This window comes from Danio aesculapii, unplaced genomic scaffold (assembly GCF_903798145.1).
Source record: "Danio aesculapii unplaced genomic scaffold, fDanAes4.1, whole genome shotgun sequence".
NCBI classification, from domain to species: domain Eukaryota; kingdom Metazoa; phylum Chordata; class Actinopteri; order Cypriniformes; family Danionidae; genus Danio; species Danio aesculapii.
In genome coordinates, this window is record NW_026613824.1 from 1 (window position 1) to 17,815 (window position 17,815).

General features: G+C 34.5%; 1 protein-coding gene across 1 annotated transcript in view; it reads right to left on the minus strand.

The window, feature by feature from the left end:
* Window positions 1–178: 178 nt before the first annotated feature.
* Window positions 179–17,815, minus strand: part of LOC130220430 (SWI/SNF-related matrix-associated actin-dependent regulator of chromatin subfamily D member 3-like) — a 28,675-nt gene continuing 11,038 nt past the window's right edge. The window contains exons 4-11 of the mRNA XM_056452719.1: window positions 13,028–13,070; window positions 10,791–10,913; window positions 10,601–10,723; window positions 8,369–8,464; window positions 7,456–7,494; window positions 4,720–4,821; window positions 391–552; window positions 179–302 (exon numbers count right to left, since the gene is read on the minus strand). Coding sequence (XP_056308694.1) covers window positions 201–302; window positions 391–552; window positions 4,720–4,821; window positions 7,456–7,494; window positions 8,369–8,464; window positions 10,601–10,723; window positions 10,791–10,913; window positions 13,028–13,070 — 790 coding nt within the window. The 3' untranslated portion in view covers window positions 179–200. The remainder of the gene's footprint in view (window positions 303–390; window positions 553–4,719; window positions 4,822–7,455; window positions 7,495–8,368; window positions 8,465–10,600; window positions 10,724–10,790; window positions 10,914–13,027; window positions 13,071–17,815) is intronic.

A 17,815-nucleotide genomic window follows, 5' to 3' on the forward strand; every position in this document is an offset into this window, starting at 1 on the left:
TCTGCCGTATTTATGATGATTAAGATGCAGTTCAACAGATGATTCATCTGAAAATATTACCTTCTGACACTTTTCCAAAGGTTCAACTAGAAGTCAAGTTATTATTTGTTGCTCTTACAAGTGCGATCGATGACAGACTTTTGTCAGGTAGTGTATATGATAAATGAATAAAAGTAAGTCAATTCTACATTTATGAGCAGTCACCTGATAATGTGATTGATCACGATAGGATCAGGCGGCAGCAGCAGGTTGGTAAGTCGCTGAGGGATTTCACAGAACTTTAGACGAGGACAGTCAAAAATCTAAAAACAACAGAAAAACAAAAATTGTTATTAAAATGTTACCACCAAAATGAAGACAGTCTGTCATATGACAGAAGAATGGCAGCACCTGCTGGAAATATTTATCACAGTTGATGTACTCTTTCTCATGAGAGTCCTGCAGCTTGTTGGTTTTGACGTACTGCCACAAAGCCTGGATGATGCAGGAGCGGGTCTGAGTGTGGATGCCAAGTAGACGGGCAAGACGAGGATCCAGCTTAAACTGAGGAGGCTGAAAATCACGATGGAGAAAAGAAAACAAATAAAGATGTTAAGAAATAAAACAGAGTCCTACTTTTAGGCAATATCCACATTAATACTACATTACCTTCCACAACATTTGATATACATCAATTGTGACATATCAACAAACTTTATTCAACAACAAAGTTTTTAGGTTGAATTAGGTTGAATATTCAAAAGACCAAATACATTTATTGAGGTGAATTAAAGTGACAGTAATGAAATTGAACAGAATTAATACAATAAATGATTCTACTATTCTGAACCAGGGCTGCACGATATTGGAAAAAACTGACATTGCGCTGTTTTGTTTTTCTGTGATATATTTTCCCATATGAATAGGCTTATAATTTCACCAGATAATTCGAATAACTCAATTTGGAAAAAAAAAAAATCTCAATTTGATATTGATCGGGATGATTTTGTAGGCTAAATAATCTGCATTAGAAGAAGATAGCGTCTTACAGTTTACTGGAACGATTACAACTGTATTCGCGTACAGAAATTAAATCATCAGATGTGAATAATTAACACTGCATAATCTTCATTGTGTAAAATTAATAAAAAAAATCTTCACTAGATTTTAGAATTTCTTATACACACTTGAAATTTCACATTCAGTAGTTTTGCTACTTTAGGCTCTTTTAAAATTACAATTGTTATTCTTTCATTCATTTTCCTTTGGCTTAGTCCCTTTATTCAACAGGGGTCACCACAGCGGAATGAACTGCCAACTTATCCAGCATATGTTTTACACAGTGGATGCTCTTCCAGCTGCAACCCAGTACTGGGAAACACCCATACACTCTCACATTCACCATATACACTACGGCCAATTTAACCGGAGCAGCCGGAGAAAACCAACGGCAACATGGGGAGAACATGCAAACTCCACACAGAAATGCCAACTGGCCTAGCTAGGACTCAAACCAGCGACCTTCTTGCTGTGAGGCGACAGTGCTAAACACTGAGCCACCGTGTTGCCCTTACAATTATTACAAAATATCTAAAAACTAGTATTAGATGGTTACACGTCATTCAACCAAACATTAATGAAACTGCTGGAAATTTCATGCCGACCATCCAAATGCAAATCTGCCTCATTGTTTCTTCTTCCACAATTTCATCTCCATTGTGTAAAAACAAAGCTTTAGTTTTCTGACACCCATCAGGAAGTAGTTAGCCAAGTGAAGATTGCTGTAATTAAAACCACCATTAACCCAATAGCTACAGCTACTTTGGCGAACAGAGAAAGGCAATCAAACTTTTAGGAATTAATGACCCAACTATAGTTGTTAATTACTGCTTTCCATAACAGAAAAGACAATTAAGCTAAAGCTATGATTATGCAGATGAAACGCTAATTGGCGCGGATTTACTTAATGCCATACAAACTTTTATGCAAAACAAAACAAAAAAATTAGTATCATAAAACTAAAACTTTATTTACAGCTTTATATTTGATTTTGCATCTCAGATTTTTTAATGAGGGCTCAAACGTGTAAATAAAACCGGTTATCTCATACAAGTTTTCCACTTGTCCATTCATTATAATCAATAATAATCAGTGTTGGGCTAATTTTAGTTCTTAAAAAGGTGAGTAAATAATTCTGTATTACTTTTTTTCATATGAACTGGGCTCGCATGCCAATAATGCTGGTAATAATATAAAAAAGTATATATTTTTGATAAATGTTAAGCCCTTTTACCCCAAAGGTGAAATGTGGGGCATTTAAAAAATGAGTTTTGCTGATTGTTCAGAATTACAATACTGCAGAACACTCATAAGTTACAATGACCTAAAAACATGTGCTGTCAGGACTAACTGATCATATCATTTTTTACAGTGCAGACGATTCAGTATTAATAACTTTACTGAGCAAGGTAGAAGTTACGGGATTCACAAGCAAGGTGTGAATAATCTTGTGGAGCGGTCTGACAAAATATTCTTGTGATTAACCTAGAAAAAAACTGAGGAAATTATGTTCAGGTCCACAATGTCGGATGTATCTACAAACCGTGTAGTTATTATGTAAACATCAGACAGGTAGACACATTTAAGTATTTGGGTGTAATAATAGACAACAAGGTTTCATGGAAAGATCGTGTTGATAGTGTGTGTAACAAGATAAAGCAAAGAATCTATTTTTGCATCGTCTTGGATCTTTTGGAGCATCGAAAAAGATTCTTGAACAATTTTTATGTCTGTACTCATGAGTGTTCTGCAGTATTGTATTCTGTACGGTATAGGAGTCTGTCTGGGAGTCCAAAAACAAAGTTGATGAACCAGATTAAAATCTGTTCAATGATAGTAGGAAAGCCTCTTGGGAAATTATATGATTGTTTGTATTACAAGAACTCTACTAGGCTGGTAAGAAATATAATTTCCAACCCTAGTCATGTGTTGAATCATGAACTTATATCACTAAAGTCTAAACACCGCTTTAGAGTCTTAAGTTTAATAAAGTGAAATTAAATGAAGCCATTTGTACATGACTCTTGGAGCTGAATGAGGTCCATATAATTTTTTTATTAGTCTTTGTCCCTTTGTAAGAAGTTTTTATTATGCTGTTATGCAAGAAAAAATTCAGATAAAAGTCTGACAATAAAGATTTGTATTGTATTATTGTATTACTTATTTATAATGAGTAATACAATTCTTGAGTTTTTTGGGACAACACAATTGTTTTATGTTGAATCCACTTAAATTTGCAAAAAACAAATAAGCTAACTTAATTGATTTGTGTTGAGACAACAAGAAGAAATTGTGTGGAGCCCAGCTTTTTTTTACAGCGGTTGAATAAACCTCAGGCCAAGAAAATCTTACTAGTAAATAAAAAAAATAATAATAATAATTTAAAAAATAAATAATAATAATAATAATACCTTTTATTTATAGGCGCCTTTCAAAGCACTCAAGGACACCTTACAATATGTCACAGGCACATCATAAAATACAAGACAGAAAAATATTAAACATAATATCAAACCAGAAAATCATTAAAAGCTTTTTTAAAAAGTTTTTACCTGGGATTTAAAACTGGAATAGAGTCCACCTAACAAATATCTAACGGCAGGGAATTCCATAACTGTGGTGCTATGAAGCTAAAAGCCCTGCCACCAAATGACTTCATCTTAAAATTTGGAACTGATAACAGTTCAGCCGCAGAAGATCTCAGAGGAGTGTACCGGTGAAGAAGATCAGAGAGGTAATCGAGTTCCAGGATGTGAAGAGCTTTGTAAGTTAATAGAAGAATAGAATTTTATATTGTACACTATGAAGAACAGGAAGCCAATGCAAGGGAAAGAGAATTGGAGATATGTGTTCAGAAGCATGCGAGCCGGTGACTACCCTAGCTGCTGAGTTCTGAATGAACTGTAATCTGTGTTGCAATAATCAATCCTTGATGTAACCAGAGCATGAACAAGCACTTCAGTACTTTGTTGAGATAGTGAAGGGTGAAGTCTTGCAATGTTAGGTAAGTGAAAAAAGGCAAATTGTGAAATATTACTAATATGTGAATTAAACGAAAGCATACCATCTAGTATAACCCCAAGACTTTTAGCATGAGTTGTAAAATTTACTGGAGAATTATTGATAGATAGAGTAAAGGATTGAGCTTGGGAAAGCACAGACTTAGAGCCAACCAGAAGGGCTTCAGTTTTACTGGCATTTAACTTTAAAAAATTACTGATCATCCACATATTAATATCTCAAAGACATTTAGTAAGATCGGGGGGGGTAATAGATGCGTATCATCGGCATAAAAATGAAAATATGAAAATATATGCCATAAGAACGAAATATATGACAAATGTAAATAATAAATAAAAGAAGGCCCAATACAGATCCCTGAGGAACACCATGAGTGACTGAGACTACATCAGAGCGACTGTTCTTTACCTTAACAAACTGTTTTCTGACACTTAAGTAAGATGTAAACCAGCAGAGGGCATTATCAGCGATTCCAATTGAAGCCAGTCGATCCAATAATATTGTTCATTGATTTGGTGCTCAAAATACTTTCTTAGAAATGAAAAAGTAATGCATTACTTTACTAGTCACTTGAAAAAGTAATCTGATTACATAATTTGAGTAACTTGTAAGACATTACCCCCAACACTGTTAATAATAAAGCAAGATTCCTGCACGCACCTGGTAATCCAGCATGAGCAAGAGAGTACAGCGCACATTCACATCTCCAGGCCTCTTCACCTGGAAACCATCTGTCTCCTGGGTCGTTGGGGTGCGGTGCCACTGTTAGGATGAAGCACAAACTCAATCTAAACACCAGGCGCATTATATAACACTGCTGCATGAGAAGAAAGCAGCGACTTCAAACTAGATTTGGTATTTTCTGAAGTGGTGTTGTTCTGTGTTAAGGGAGTTTTGTCTGGGCATGCAGTCGCTAAGATGTTCTTACTGGTTGTTGAGTGTTGCTATGGTGTTTTTAGCACAGTGGTTTTTCAGCAGGTTGCTATGCATTTACTATTTGGTTGCTAGCGTTTTCTGGGTCAGGGTTTGTACAATTTTTTTTACCAATAAATTTCCATGTTTTCTTTCCATGATTTGTCAGGGAAATGTTCACCTAAGGGTCCACAAAATATTGAACGCATGCAAAATAAGGATAAAATTCCAAGACCAAATTGACAGCAGCATATCTTAGCTAAAATGAATCTGCCTTCAAAATAACCATATACTTTATCTTACATCTACATGAATGTACATTTATTTAAATTGAAATAGCCTACCTGTTCATTTTAATTTACACAATAGTTCAAAGATCTCAGTAAAGCATATAAATCTAGCCGTGATCTATCCTCTCATGTTCGAAATACTAAATGTTTATTCTACAATTTGAATGTCCAGGGTTTGGTTTAGCTCAAGCTGGGGCTGCACTATTTGGAAAGTCATTTATTCAGATTTATTGGGATGATTCTGTAGGGAACTGAAATATAAATATATTTTTATGCAAGTTATTATATACGTATAATAAACAAACTACAGTCATAAATAAACACAATGAAGCAAATGTTTAAGTGAAATAAACAGTGCTTTATGTTTTTTAGAAATTAAATAATCAAATGTAAAATAACTGCATAGTCTTCATCGTATAAATTATTCAATGAAATTAATCTTTATTAAACGTCTTTATGTACTACTAAAATGCTTTAATCTCTCTTAAAATTCTCACAAAGCCACAGGCCTTGAAACGCTTTGCAAATGATAAACATTCACTCTATTATGATTCAATTGTACAGTGTCTCCTCAAAATGTGTTCTGACCTGTGGTTTTTGGTCAAATATAATTCCAACTTAACATTGCACATCTTGCCAGGTGACCATTGCGGACACACATATTGCGAAATCGATGGTCAAAGATATATTGTGCAGCCCTAGCTCAAGTCATAATCTTTTCCAAACACAGCCAAACATTATTAAACTGGCATTTTCCTGCATAAACTTACATCTAAATATAAGCTGTAAATGTGCCATAGAACATCAGGCAAACTGACCACCCACTTCGAATGTTATCACTCTATTGAATGGCCGCTATCAGTGGATATCAGCTGATAGATATGGGCCGAAAGGGGCATTCTGTGCCTACTGGCAGGCTCAGAAGGCTGTTATCATCCATGCACATGGTTACAGTTTTTCTCAGTGGCTTTGGTGCATTTCTCACAACACTATTTACATTTGCACAACAGTTAATGCATTTCTCAAAACAATTAGTCATTTGTACACATCAGTGTAGCAGTTTCTCATTCCTTCCAACAAATTGAAAATGCTTTTGGAGAAGCATCAATTACTTTCATACAACTCTCTGCTGTTTATAACATTATCATTAGCTTATGTCATGTCAAATCAAATAATATAAATAATTCTCATTAACAGCAGCAGCTGTATGTGATCTATAGCTGATTAACCATGTGGATGGATAATAACAGCCTTCTAAGCCTACCAGTAGGCGCAGAAGGCCCCTACTGGCTCATATCTATCAGCTGATAACCACTGATAACGCCCATTTAATCGAGTGATAACATTCGAATCGGCTGAACTGACACATAGCCTGGACATTAAGTATTGAAATTTAACCAATATCAATAATTAAAGGTACAATATATTATATTTGCGAAAGAGGTTTCTGAGACTTTTACCAAACTTTCTGGGGTCATAATATTTTTAAGCCCAAAAAATTGCTATTTTAAAAATTCCAGGGTTTTTCATGACAATACAAACCCTCCAATCACATGGCAGCAACTCAACGCATTTAATCATGCAGCCAAAGTCAATATGACCTGTTTAAATCATCAGAATGGGGGGGGGAAAGGGTGATTTTAGTGACTTGGTTGTGGCATGGCGTGGTACACTACTACAGACTGATCTACTGAGATTTAACACATAACCATCTCTAGGTTTACAGAAAATGTCGGTAAAAGAAAGAAAAAAAAACATCCAGAGAACGGCAGTTCTGTGGATGAAAATGCCTTAATGTTGACGCCAGAGATCAGAGGAGAATGACCAGCCTGGTTCGATCAGATAGAAAGGCAATAGTAACCACTTAAATAACCACACATGTCTGAAGAAGAGCATCTCTGAATGCACAACACATCAAACCTTGAAGCAGATGAGCTACAGCAGCAGAAGAAGAGCACACTCGGCTACCATTTGCTACACCTTTTGCAGTATTAAAGATAAAACTAAATCCATCCTGGTACTAGCACGGTGGCTAATAAGTGTACAGCATTAATTGATAAAGTGGCAAACTTTAAAACAACCAAAAAACTAATAACTTATATAAATGATGGGCTGTTTATGCACTCCTTATACACGGAGGATACATTCAAACTTGAGAGGGAATAAAATGATTCGACTCTTTATGCGAACTCACTTGCGTTTCCCCAATTTTCGCCGCATGTTTCAGCGCTATCTGAAAGAGACAACATAATGGCAATGACTCACAGCTCAACTCAATTAGCTTTGCTTGACATTGGAGGGTTTTTTTCAATGCCGTCCTTCTACGCAGGTAAATCACTCTTTTTATCGTGCGCCTCAATCTGGTGTGTGTTGTGATGAAAACCCACAATCACCAAGGACAATTTAAAGAGCTGTTGAATGAATAAACCCAAACGCGACGTGCTCAGTCCGTTCCAATGGGCCGGAGGCACAGGGGGTCACTCCTTGAGAGTCGTAGACCACTTTTGTCAATCTGCCTTCCCAAGTCTTCAATGTCCCTAACAAAGTGCATAAATATTAAGAGCACGAGGCAGCTGGGAAGATTCCCTTGTGTGATGTAAATGCCCGAGTGTGTCTGAATAGCACCTGTGCACAATGGATCCTCCACTAAAATAGAGTAAAACACACTCTGTGAATACAAAGACTCTCAGTTCAGGGCTCTGTAAAACGGTTTTATAATTGTTTGTTCTCAGAAATGCATTTCTTTTCTCCTGTTAATGCTGCCCAAACGGCTGCAGTGTCATCACTTCACGATGTCATGGGCAACTTTCTTATGTAACACGTTGCTGTGGAGACGTGAAGTACGGTTTACAGAACTTTTCTTTTTGACACTGAATTTTCTATTGCGTTCCAATCCAATCAGTGGCACAAAAGAGGGCAAGATATGCCCATGACCGGTTGAAATCTGACATAATTTCGCCCTTTGTGAATGTCCTTCACCTTGTTTGAAATGCAAAGAGGATTTCTTAGATTCTCTGCTACTAGTTGCTTGCAACTCTGATTCAATATGATCAAATATGGGTTGGCGATGCTTTTTCTTGGCGTGTGTCGAGTGAGTTAATGCTTACCTCCACTAAGTGGTTGTCAGGGCCATACAGATCTTTGTCAAGTTCGATAACAAGGCTCTTAAAGAAAGATGAAAATTTCCTCTTTTGTTTTCCAGGCTAAAGTGCAAACGGAATAAGAGACAAAATGAGCATTAGCATGAGCAGAATAGGTCCTCAAAAAGTAAAAACATTCAATTAACTTAAATTATTACATTCAATCAAATTAAGTCTTTTCAGATTAAAAATAATAATAAGAATTTTAATGGATTAGTTTTAGACAAACCTAAATGAATTGGTTATGTCTATTTGGAGTTGGATTCATTTATTGTCAAAAACAATTTGATTGAATAAATGTCCATCACACACAATTGTATTTCATTTAAGGATTCATGTTAATGAACTAAATTGAATAAGTAGCAAAAATGTTTTTTTTAAAACTGACACTCAACCCATTTGTGCCCAAATTTTTCAAAAATGGTTTCAGGCGTATATGCTCATTAATAGTGTCCTATATGAACATGTTTTGCATTTATTTTCTCCAGGTTTTTAATAAAAAAAATAAATAAAAAAAATCACATTTGAATTCGCTGCAACTATAGTTGCTGGTGGGCCAATATATTGTAAGCCCCGTTTAACGTACAAATTTAATAGGAGGAGAACTTTTGGCATCCTAACTTAAAACATTTGCTTTCAACATATCAATTCATATTCATTAACACATTTATTATGTTTAAAATTTAAAAAAACAATCGATATGATGAATGTGAAACACAAAGAACTAACCCATTTGTCTTCCAGTGATGAAAAACACACTAGTTTAACAGTTCAACAGACTTTTGTGTGTCAAAAAGATAAAGAAAAAAGTTAATAATTATATATATATAAATAATGTTTAACAGAGCAAGCCGTTTTTCCACAGTATTTCTGATAATATTTTGTTCTTCTGGAGAAAGTTTTTTTGTTTTATTTCAGCTAGAATTTAAGCAGTTTTTAATTTTTTAAACACCATTTTAAAGGTCAAAATTATTAGCCCCTTTAAGCTATTTTTTTCGATAGTCTACAGAACAAACCATCCTTACACAATAACTTGCCTAATTACTCTAACCTGCCTAGTAACATAATTAACCTAGTTAAGCCTTTAAATGTCACTTTAAGCTATATAGAAGTGTCTTGAAAAATATCTAGTCAAATATTATTTACTGTAATCATGGCAAAGAGAAAAACAAATCAGGTTTTGGACACATAAGACTCACACATGAACATTTACTCAAAGGAGAAGAACCCCCAAAATGTCAATATTGCAACAGAAACCATACTGTTAAACATGTGAATCCTTCTAGAAATTAGTTATTAAAACTATTGTTTAGAAATGTGTTGAAAAAATGACTTTCTGACTTCAACTGTATGGACGGACGGACAGACAGACAGACAGTGATTCAGACAATACCCATGTCTGTGTGGACAGCAGGGCTTAAGGTTGTGACTGAATTTGGTTGTAGTTTTGTGTTTTTTTCAGTGATTCTGCCTTTTAACAACAGGAGTTCAATAATCTTTGTGTTATTTTAAATCTTTGTGGGAGAGGGACCAGTAGGAGAACTCTGATGGTTTGCTGTGTATCTATCTGTGTATAAAAGGTCTACTTTAAAAATATTACTCAAAGGGTTATTTTAAAATGGGGTATTATTAAAGGGAAACAAAACACAACAAAACAAAAAAAACAACAACATATAAAACCAGGCCAATAACCTTGAATTATTAACTTATTAACACACTACAGGCTAATTCGTCATTAATTATGTACTTTCAAGGTATTTGCACCGGCTACTATAGTTGCTGCTTGAACATTTGAAAAACTATACACAAAACTATAGATCTCTTGAAAGAGTTGTTTTGTTTGGATAAATCTATAGAGACCTTCATGATTATGTTGATTTGTAAACAAAAAATGTTTTAATTAACATGAAAACTGCCTTTATTTGGGAGGGTTTGCCTCCATTTTGCATCCTGGAATTAGAGGTAGAAAGTTGAAAGGCTCATGTGACAAATCAAATCAATTCCTCTTTTTTTTTTCTTGATATCTTATATTTGGTTTTTTGCTTGCATTTCATTGAGAAATTAAACATGGATAACGTGTAGAAAATTACTTGTAAAAGAAAAATGGCAGCTATGAACTTCGGCAACTATAGTTTCTGGTGAGCTTAAACACTCATGAATAACAGATGGTACGTTTTTAAATGCAATCGCAGTGCTTACATCATCCAACAACTTGCCCTCTACGCGCAGCTCCCAGGATGCGATGCTGCCCTCAGAGTCCTCCGTGTCAGGTTTGGCAGGGTTGAAAGTGTTGGAAATGTACAATCGCAGCTTCCGCTTTTGCTACAAGAGAAGACAGTCTGAGCTGCACCCACATTTTTCATGTCCTCTCAGAAATCAAATCACATACCTTCATTGGTCTTTTGAGCGCCTCCTGTATATCCACTCGCTTCCTCATAATAGTTTGGTCAAGTTTTCGCTCAAAGGCCAGGAGGTCCATGTATGCCTGCGACTCTGGCACCAGTTCGCGAATCTAAGGGAAAAGGAATTATGCAAAAGAAACTACAATGAGGTCTAGAAATAAGTTCATAACTCAAGGATAAAAGAAGCACTTCAAATTACCAGAGAGCAGCAATATATTTGCCATGACACATCTAAGTTATAGTATAGCAGTTTATTATTATTCTTTGTAATGGAGTGTTTGTAGGAAAGTGTCTGGTGCATATGGAGAAGAAAGAGTGCGTCTCTGGTTTGTCCAGCCTACTAAATCATGTCTGATAATTTAGTTTAAGCACATAGTACCAAGCTAACTGGGTGTCAAGATTTACTTATGACACACCGTAAAAAAAGCTTTGATTAAAACACATGACTACGCTCATACACATTTGTTGTATTTTCCCTTTCAGGTGAAAGCAGTGAAAGTATTTAAATGGTGTGGGTTTACAAAACTATTTAAAAACATATTTTTACCTATTTTTAGGCTTTACCTTACATAATTGATAGTGTTATAAATGATATATTCATTCATTCAGTTACATTCGGTGTAGTCCCTTATTTATAAGGAGTCGCCACAGTGGAATGACCCGCTAACTATTCTGGCATATGTTTTAGGCAGTGGATGCCCTTCCAGCCGCAACCCAGTATTGGGAAACACCCATACAAACTCATTCACACACTCATACACTACGGACAATTTAGTTAATTCAAATCACCTATAGTGCATGCCCTAGTTTGGACTGTGGGGGAAACCAGAGCACCCAGAGGAAATCCACACGAACATGGAGAGAACATGCAGATTCCACACAGAAATGCCAACTGGCCCATCCAGGACTCAACCTGCGACCTTCTTACTTTGAGGCGACAGTGCTAACCACTGAGCCATCATGCCGCCCATAAATTATATATTTCATAATTAATTATAAAAGTAAATTATTATAATTTTACTGTATTCATATATTTTGAATTAATATAGTACAATTTTAATGCATATTTATAACTTATAAACAATACAAAATATCATCTATATTTATCACAATTGCCATTATTTTCAGTGCAAGTGTTCCCATGTTTAATGCTGTGTTTCGTTTAGTTTTCTTTTTTCTGCTTTATACATCTTTCACAGCTTGTTGGTTCTCGTCATCATTTGTGTGTATGCTTTGATTTCTTGTGTGTTAACTTTTCTTTATTAAAGATTACAATATTTGTTGAGTATGATGTTGTCTACACAGCGTGACATCTTATTAATTAATTACTGTGCAGCCCTATTCATAATAAATATACTATAAATTTCACAATCATCAGCATAGCTCTATGTATCTAGACTATTAACAATTGAAACTGACAATTTTAAAGACCACTGCCAAAAAGTGGACCTATATTTCATGTTATCTTTCTCTCTTATTTTGACATTAGGATGAAAAGATTTGATGTAAAACTACAATTTAACTTTCCCATTTCCAGACAATTAAGGATATCCTAGTCTCTATTTTCAACATTAATCTAGGCCCATATTACTGAACTTTCTCTTCGTTTACTAACAAACCATTTGTCAGATTTCAGCAGCTGCTTGCACCTCTTTAACCGTTTAAGATTCTGCTTCTCATTTGTGACCTGTTACTGAAACAAATCATGTGTGTCCTTGCGTGATACACAGCTAAATAGTAACTCGACGCTCTCCTGATTTTCACAGTGTTGCATCACTCTCTCCTCCTGCCCATGTGACCTCCAGCGTTATACAAACCACATCACAAAACGAATTAAGAACTTTCGCTTCGCCTGGATAAAAACCCAACAAACACACTGAGAGGATTTGCAATATCAGAATCCAACATCACCTCCAATTGCTGGATATGCGGAGTATTTCCATTTCACATCTTGACAAACCTTTTACCAAATCATTTGAGTGTCAGTACTCATACAGCCACACATTCCTTGGAAATCAAACCGTTTTCCACAGAGAATACATTAAATACACACAAAAGCAGCCTTCGAGACTCATTGGACGCCTTTCACTTTTTTTTTCTCACCCAAAAACTAAAGGATCCCAATTACCTGTACGGTGTGATCACCCTTGACTTGGCTCTGCAAATGAAGACATGAATAAATAAACACAGACACACAGATAAAAGGCAAAGTGATGGAGCTCACCCTCTGAGGGAGAATCTTGTCTGCCATTTTTCTTCTCTTGGCACTACGGATGAGGGGAAACAGAGAGAAAGAAGGGAAGAAAGAGAGAGAGAGAGAAGGAAACCATGTTACTATGGTGACTGATAGCAGAGTCCACAGGCCATCTGCTGAATAACTGGGAGCCATCCAGACGTTTTTCCAGCTGTGTGTGTGTGTGTGTGTGTGTGTGTGTGTGTGTGTGTGCGTGTGTGTGTGTGTATAGAGAGTGAGCATTACAGGAAGAGAAAGACAAAAAGAGTAAAATCAGAAAAATAACACTTCATCATGATTCTGACTACAGAAATATTCATTTTTGCACATTTATGTGTGTGTGTGTGTGTGTGTGTGTGTGTGTGTGTGTGTGTCTGCATCTGTGTTTAGGTGAGCTGCCTTGCTGCTTTAGTATCTGCCGGTCTCAGTTATTGTAAAGGACCATTTGACACAGCACACGTGAAAAGTAACAGAATGGTCTGAAACCTCTTCATTCTTGACACAATATGTTGATAAAATAGCAAGACGTTGTGAAAATTTTGTGTAAATTGCTTCCTTGTCCTCATTTGTAAGTCGCTTTGGATAAAAGCGTCTGCTAAATGACTAATTGTGAATGTAAAGACGTGATAAAACAATACAGACATGATAATACATCCATCTTGCTTTTGATAACAATCTGTAAAAAATGTTTTTTTAGCATATTACATACAGTGGAAAATTGCAATATATTTAAATCTAGGTTTATATATTATTATATATACAGTTGAAGTCAGAATTATTAGCCCTCCTGTTTATTTTTTCCCCAATTTCTGTTTAACAAAGATAAGATTTTTTTCAACACATTTCTAAACATAGTTTTATTAACTCATTTCTAATAACTGATTTATTTAATCTTTGCCATGATGACAGTAAATAATATTTTACAAAATATTTTTCAAGACACTTCTATACAGCTTAAAGTGACATTTAAAGGCTAAACTAGGTTAATTAGGTTAACTAGGCAGGTTAGAGTAACTAGGCAAGTTATTGTATAATGATGGTTTGTAAAGGGACTAATAATTTTGACCTTAAAATGTTTTTTAAAAAAGTTTCAAACTGCTTTTATTGTAACCAAAATAAAACAAATAAGACTTTCTCCAGAGGAAAAAAAATATTATCAGAAATACTGTGAAAATTTCCTAGCTCAGTTAAACTTCATTTGGGAAATATTTAAAAAAGAAAAAAAATTCTGACTTTAACTGTAAATATAGGTTTCTTCTTTTTTTCTATCGGTAATATACATAAGAGTGTTTTGTGTCACATTTTACTAGTGTGAAAAACGTTAAATGATTTATATGTAAATAAAAAGCAGGGGCGGACTTAATCAATAAGTGAGGTAAGCAGTGGCTTAGGGCCCTGGGGAATTTGGGGGCCCCAACCAATGCCAAGAGGACTATTTTAATAATATAGATTTTTTAAAAATACATTTTCTATCATATGTTGAAATATCTGTCTATAACCAATAAGATTTTAATGTTATTACTTCTCTTTAAAACCGCAAACCCTTATGAATAATGGAACGTTCCGTTCATACTGCACATGTTAATATTAAAATCTAATCACAAATATGGCTAATTAACTGTAATATAGTTAGTTTGTGAATAGTTTATATTTGTAATAATAATTTATATTTGTAATGATAGTTTAAATTTGTGAATTCATTGCATTTAATTAATTAATAAGTTTATACAAAAAAATAATAATAATCTACAGAGAACAAAATATCTATAGAGAAAGAGAGTGTTTTGAGTTTTAATGACCAGGGCCCCAAACCTACAAGGCCCCCAAATCCCAAAGTCCGCCCCTGATAAAAAGTGGCAAGGTTTTTTGACAGTAAAAACTATGAATTAGCATAATTTACAATGAAAGAAGTAAGCGGGCATTCCCACAAGTCCAAAAATAATGAATTACTATATTATTATATTTTACTGAATAAAAAAATTGGAAATAAATTTGTTCTTATTTTCCTGTTCCTGTTTGTTCATTTCATTGTTTTGTCTCACATTTAAGAGTAAGAATCACATATGATTTACTGTTGCATCATAGGTTTTTACCGTAAAACATGTTTTTTTCTTTTTTGAGGTATACAAACCATGATTTACACTAAAATTGACAGTCAAAAACAGTAAGCAGAGATTCCCAAAAGTCCCTCAATAATGCATCGCATATGATTATATTTTAGAACACATTGTTCTTTTTTCTATCAGTGATGTACATCTGCATGTCATAACTCCCTCCATTACACATCACACTTTTATTTTTATTTGAAGTCATTTAAAATAGTTTACTGAGTTTATTTCTTGGGTTGTTGTCTAGCACATTCTTTTGTTTGTCATGTATTTTACTCAGATGGCATTTTGTCTTTATGTGTATGCTTTACCATGTGTATTATCATGACACTTATCATTGTAAAAGCATCACTCAATGTAATAAATGGTATACCATTTAGAAAAACCATAAAAGACAGTGCAGTAATGCAGTAAGTCTATGTCCTGCATAGACAGTGAAAAACAGATCTTTGTGGTCCAAATGTCTGAAATTGCAGACGTCTAAACGTCATTCACAGTATCAGTTTTGACCATAATATTGCATCAAACTGCTTTTCTCCAAAAGCCATTCCCCACTCACTCCTGTCCTATCCCAAACACCATGCATAAAATAATCTGAGCAGAGTCATTTTTCCGCTGACAGAGATACCACGTTCTGATCTGATCTGATCTGAGCATGTGATCCTGTCAGAGCCGGAAATGTCTGACCACATTCACATTCACTCCCCCTCTGGAGGATAAACTTTCTCATGGTCCGACTCTTCCACCCCTAAGCCACACCACTGTCCTCCGGGACGGGCTGAGAAGCGGACGCTGAGATGTGATGGAGGGTGAATGCATTGACACTTGTCACATATTTTATGGCTTGTTATTCATTTTCAATGCATTTGGGTTATTAAAAAATGGGTTTATTACACAAACGGTAAAGGAAAATAGAGAAAACATTCTGAGTGAAAACATATGCCAAGGCAGAAGGACAGGGGTGTAAAAGACTTGAGTCATTTCACTTGATAAATGTACTTAAGTGTTATTTTTGCGGATCGGCACTGATTTATAACTCGAACTTGTAAATTTACTTTCTGAAAAGGTGGAAACCATACATTTTTTACTCAATTTAAGCTAAAAAATAACTAGTTACATCTTTACATTTGACTTTATACCATCCTATGCACATTAAAAATGGTAAATGTACAATCAAACATGCATGTTTAGCATGCAAGAACTGGTAGCCTGTGTTTTTACACAGCATGCTTCAGCTTGTTATAATGAAGAGAACACTTAAATACAACAGTTTCAGATTAAACTCTCTATTTTCTCTGGATTTATGCGATTACATTTTTGAGTAAAACATAATTTTTGTTTTATTCCTTAAAAAAAACAATATAAAATGTTTTTATTTAGAATTGATTTGCATAAAATAAAAAGGGTGTACTTAAACATGTTTATCTTCATTTGAACACATTACTTGGTTTTATAACTTTTAGAACTCTTATACATTTTAATTTGGTACAGATTTTTTTATATCAATATTTGCTAGAATAACCTTCATTTTCAATTTTAACAAAATACTTCTTGTTCTGACCAACAGGCAGTTTCTGGAAAAAAATAAATAAATAACTCTATTTTATTTGAAATTATTAAGAAATATCAGACCTTCATAAAACAAATATTAACAGTTTCCTCAAACCTATACTTAACAAATTCAGTCAATCTTGAAAACTGAGAATATTCAAGTGATCTCTTCATTTTATTTCATAGCTGTATATTAATTAGATATCTGTTTAGTGTATCGGCAGAATGCACAAGATAGCAAATAAAATCCAGTTACTATTTTAGTGTCAAATATACAAATTTGAATGCTTGATATATTTTATTTTTAATGAAATGTTTTGAAATTCGTTTAAAAAGGAACACACTCTGTTCAATTAGTTACACAGCATGCTTAATGATCCTACTAGAGTATTAATATACCGACTATTATATGAGCTTTAAAAACAAAAAAAGATAAACTAGACAGTGTGTATCCCCTTAAGGGCTATATGTTTTTTCAGCTGCATTTTAATAGTTATTTTATGCAATTTTATGCAATTCTATTACCATTGCATTTTCCCTTTAATAAATAATTCAATGTGATCAAACAAAAAAATCTTCTCTCTGTTATTTATTTTTGCTATAGGTTACTTTTACTTTTTAAATACCTAAGTACAATTTAAAGTTGTACTCTTTACTTATACTCAAGTATATTTTTGGATCAGATATTTTTATATTGTACATTTCAAGTAAAATGTTTCCTCAAAATGTTCTCTACTTTCAGTATTATTTTGGTACACCCCTGCAGAACGGACCGCAGGTTCTGCTTCACATGCACTACAATGGCACATTCATTCTCAGCTCATGTCGACTGTTGCGTCCATTTAGTGCATGTCATTTTTAAAGGGTTGGTTCAGCCCAAAGTCAAAATTATGTTATTAATTACTCACTTTCGTGTTGTTCCAATCCCTGGAGACCCTCATTCACCTTCTGAACACAAATGAAGATATTTTAGATGAAATCTAAGAGCTCTCTCATCTTCTATAGCCAGAAATGGTCCTGACTCAGAAAAGGAATCAAAAACATTGTCAAAATGTTCAATGTGACTTCAGTGGATCAAATGTAAATAATACAGGGCTCCATCTTCAGGTTGTAAGTGTGA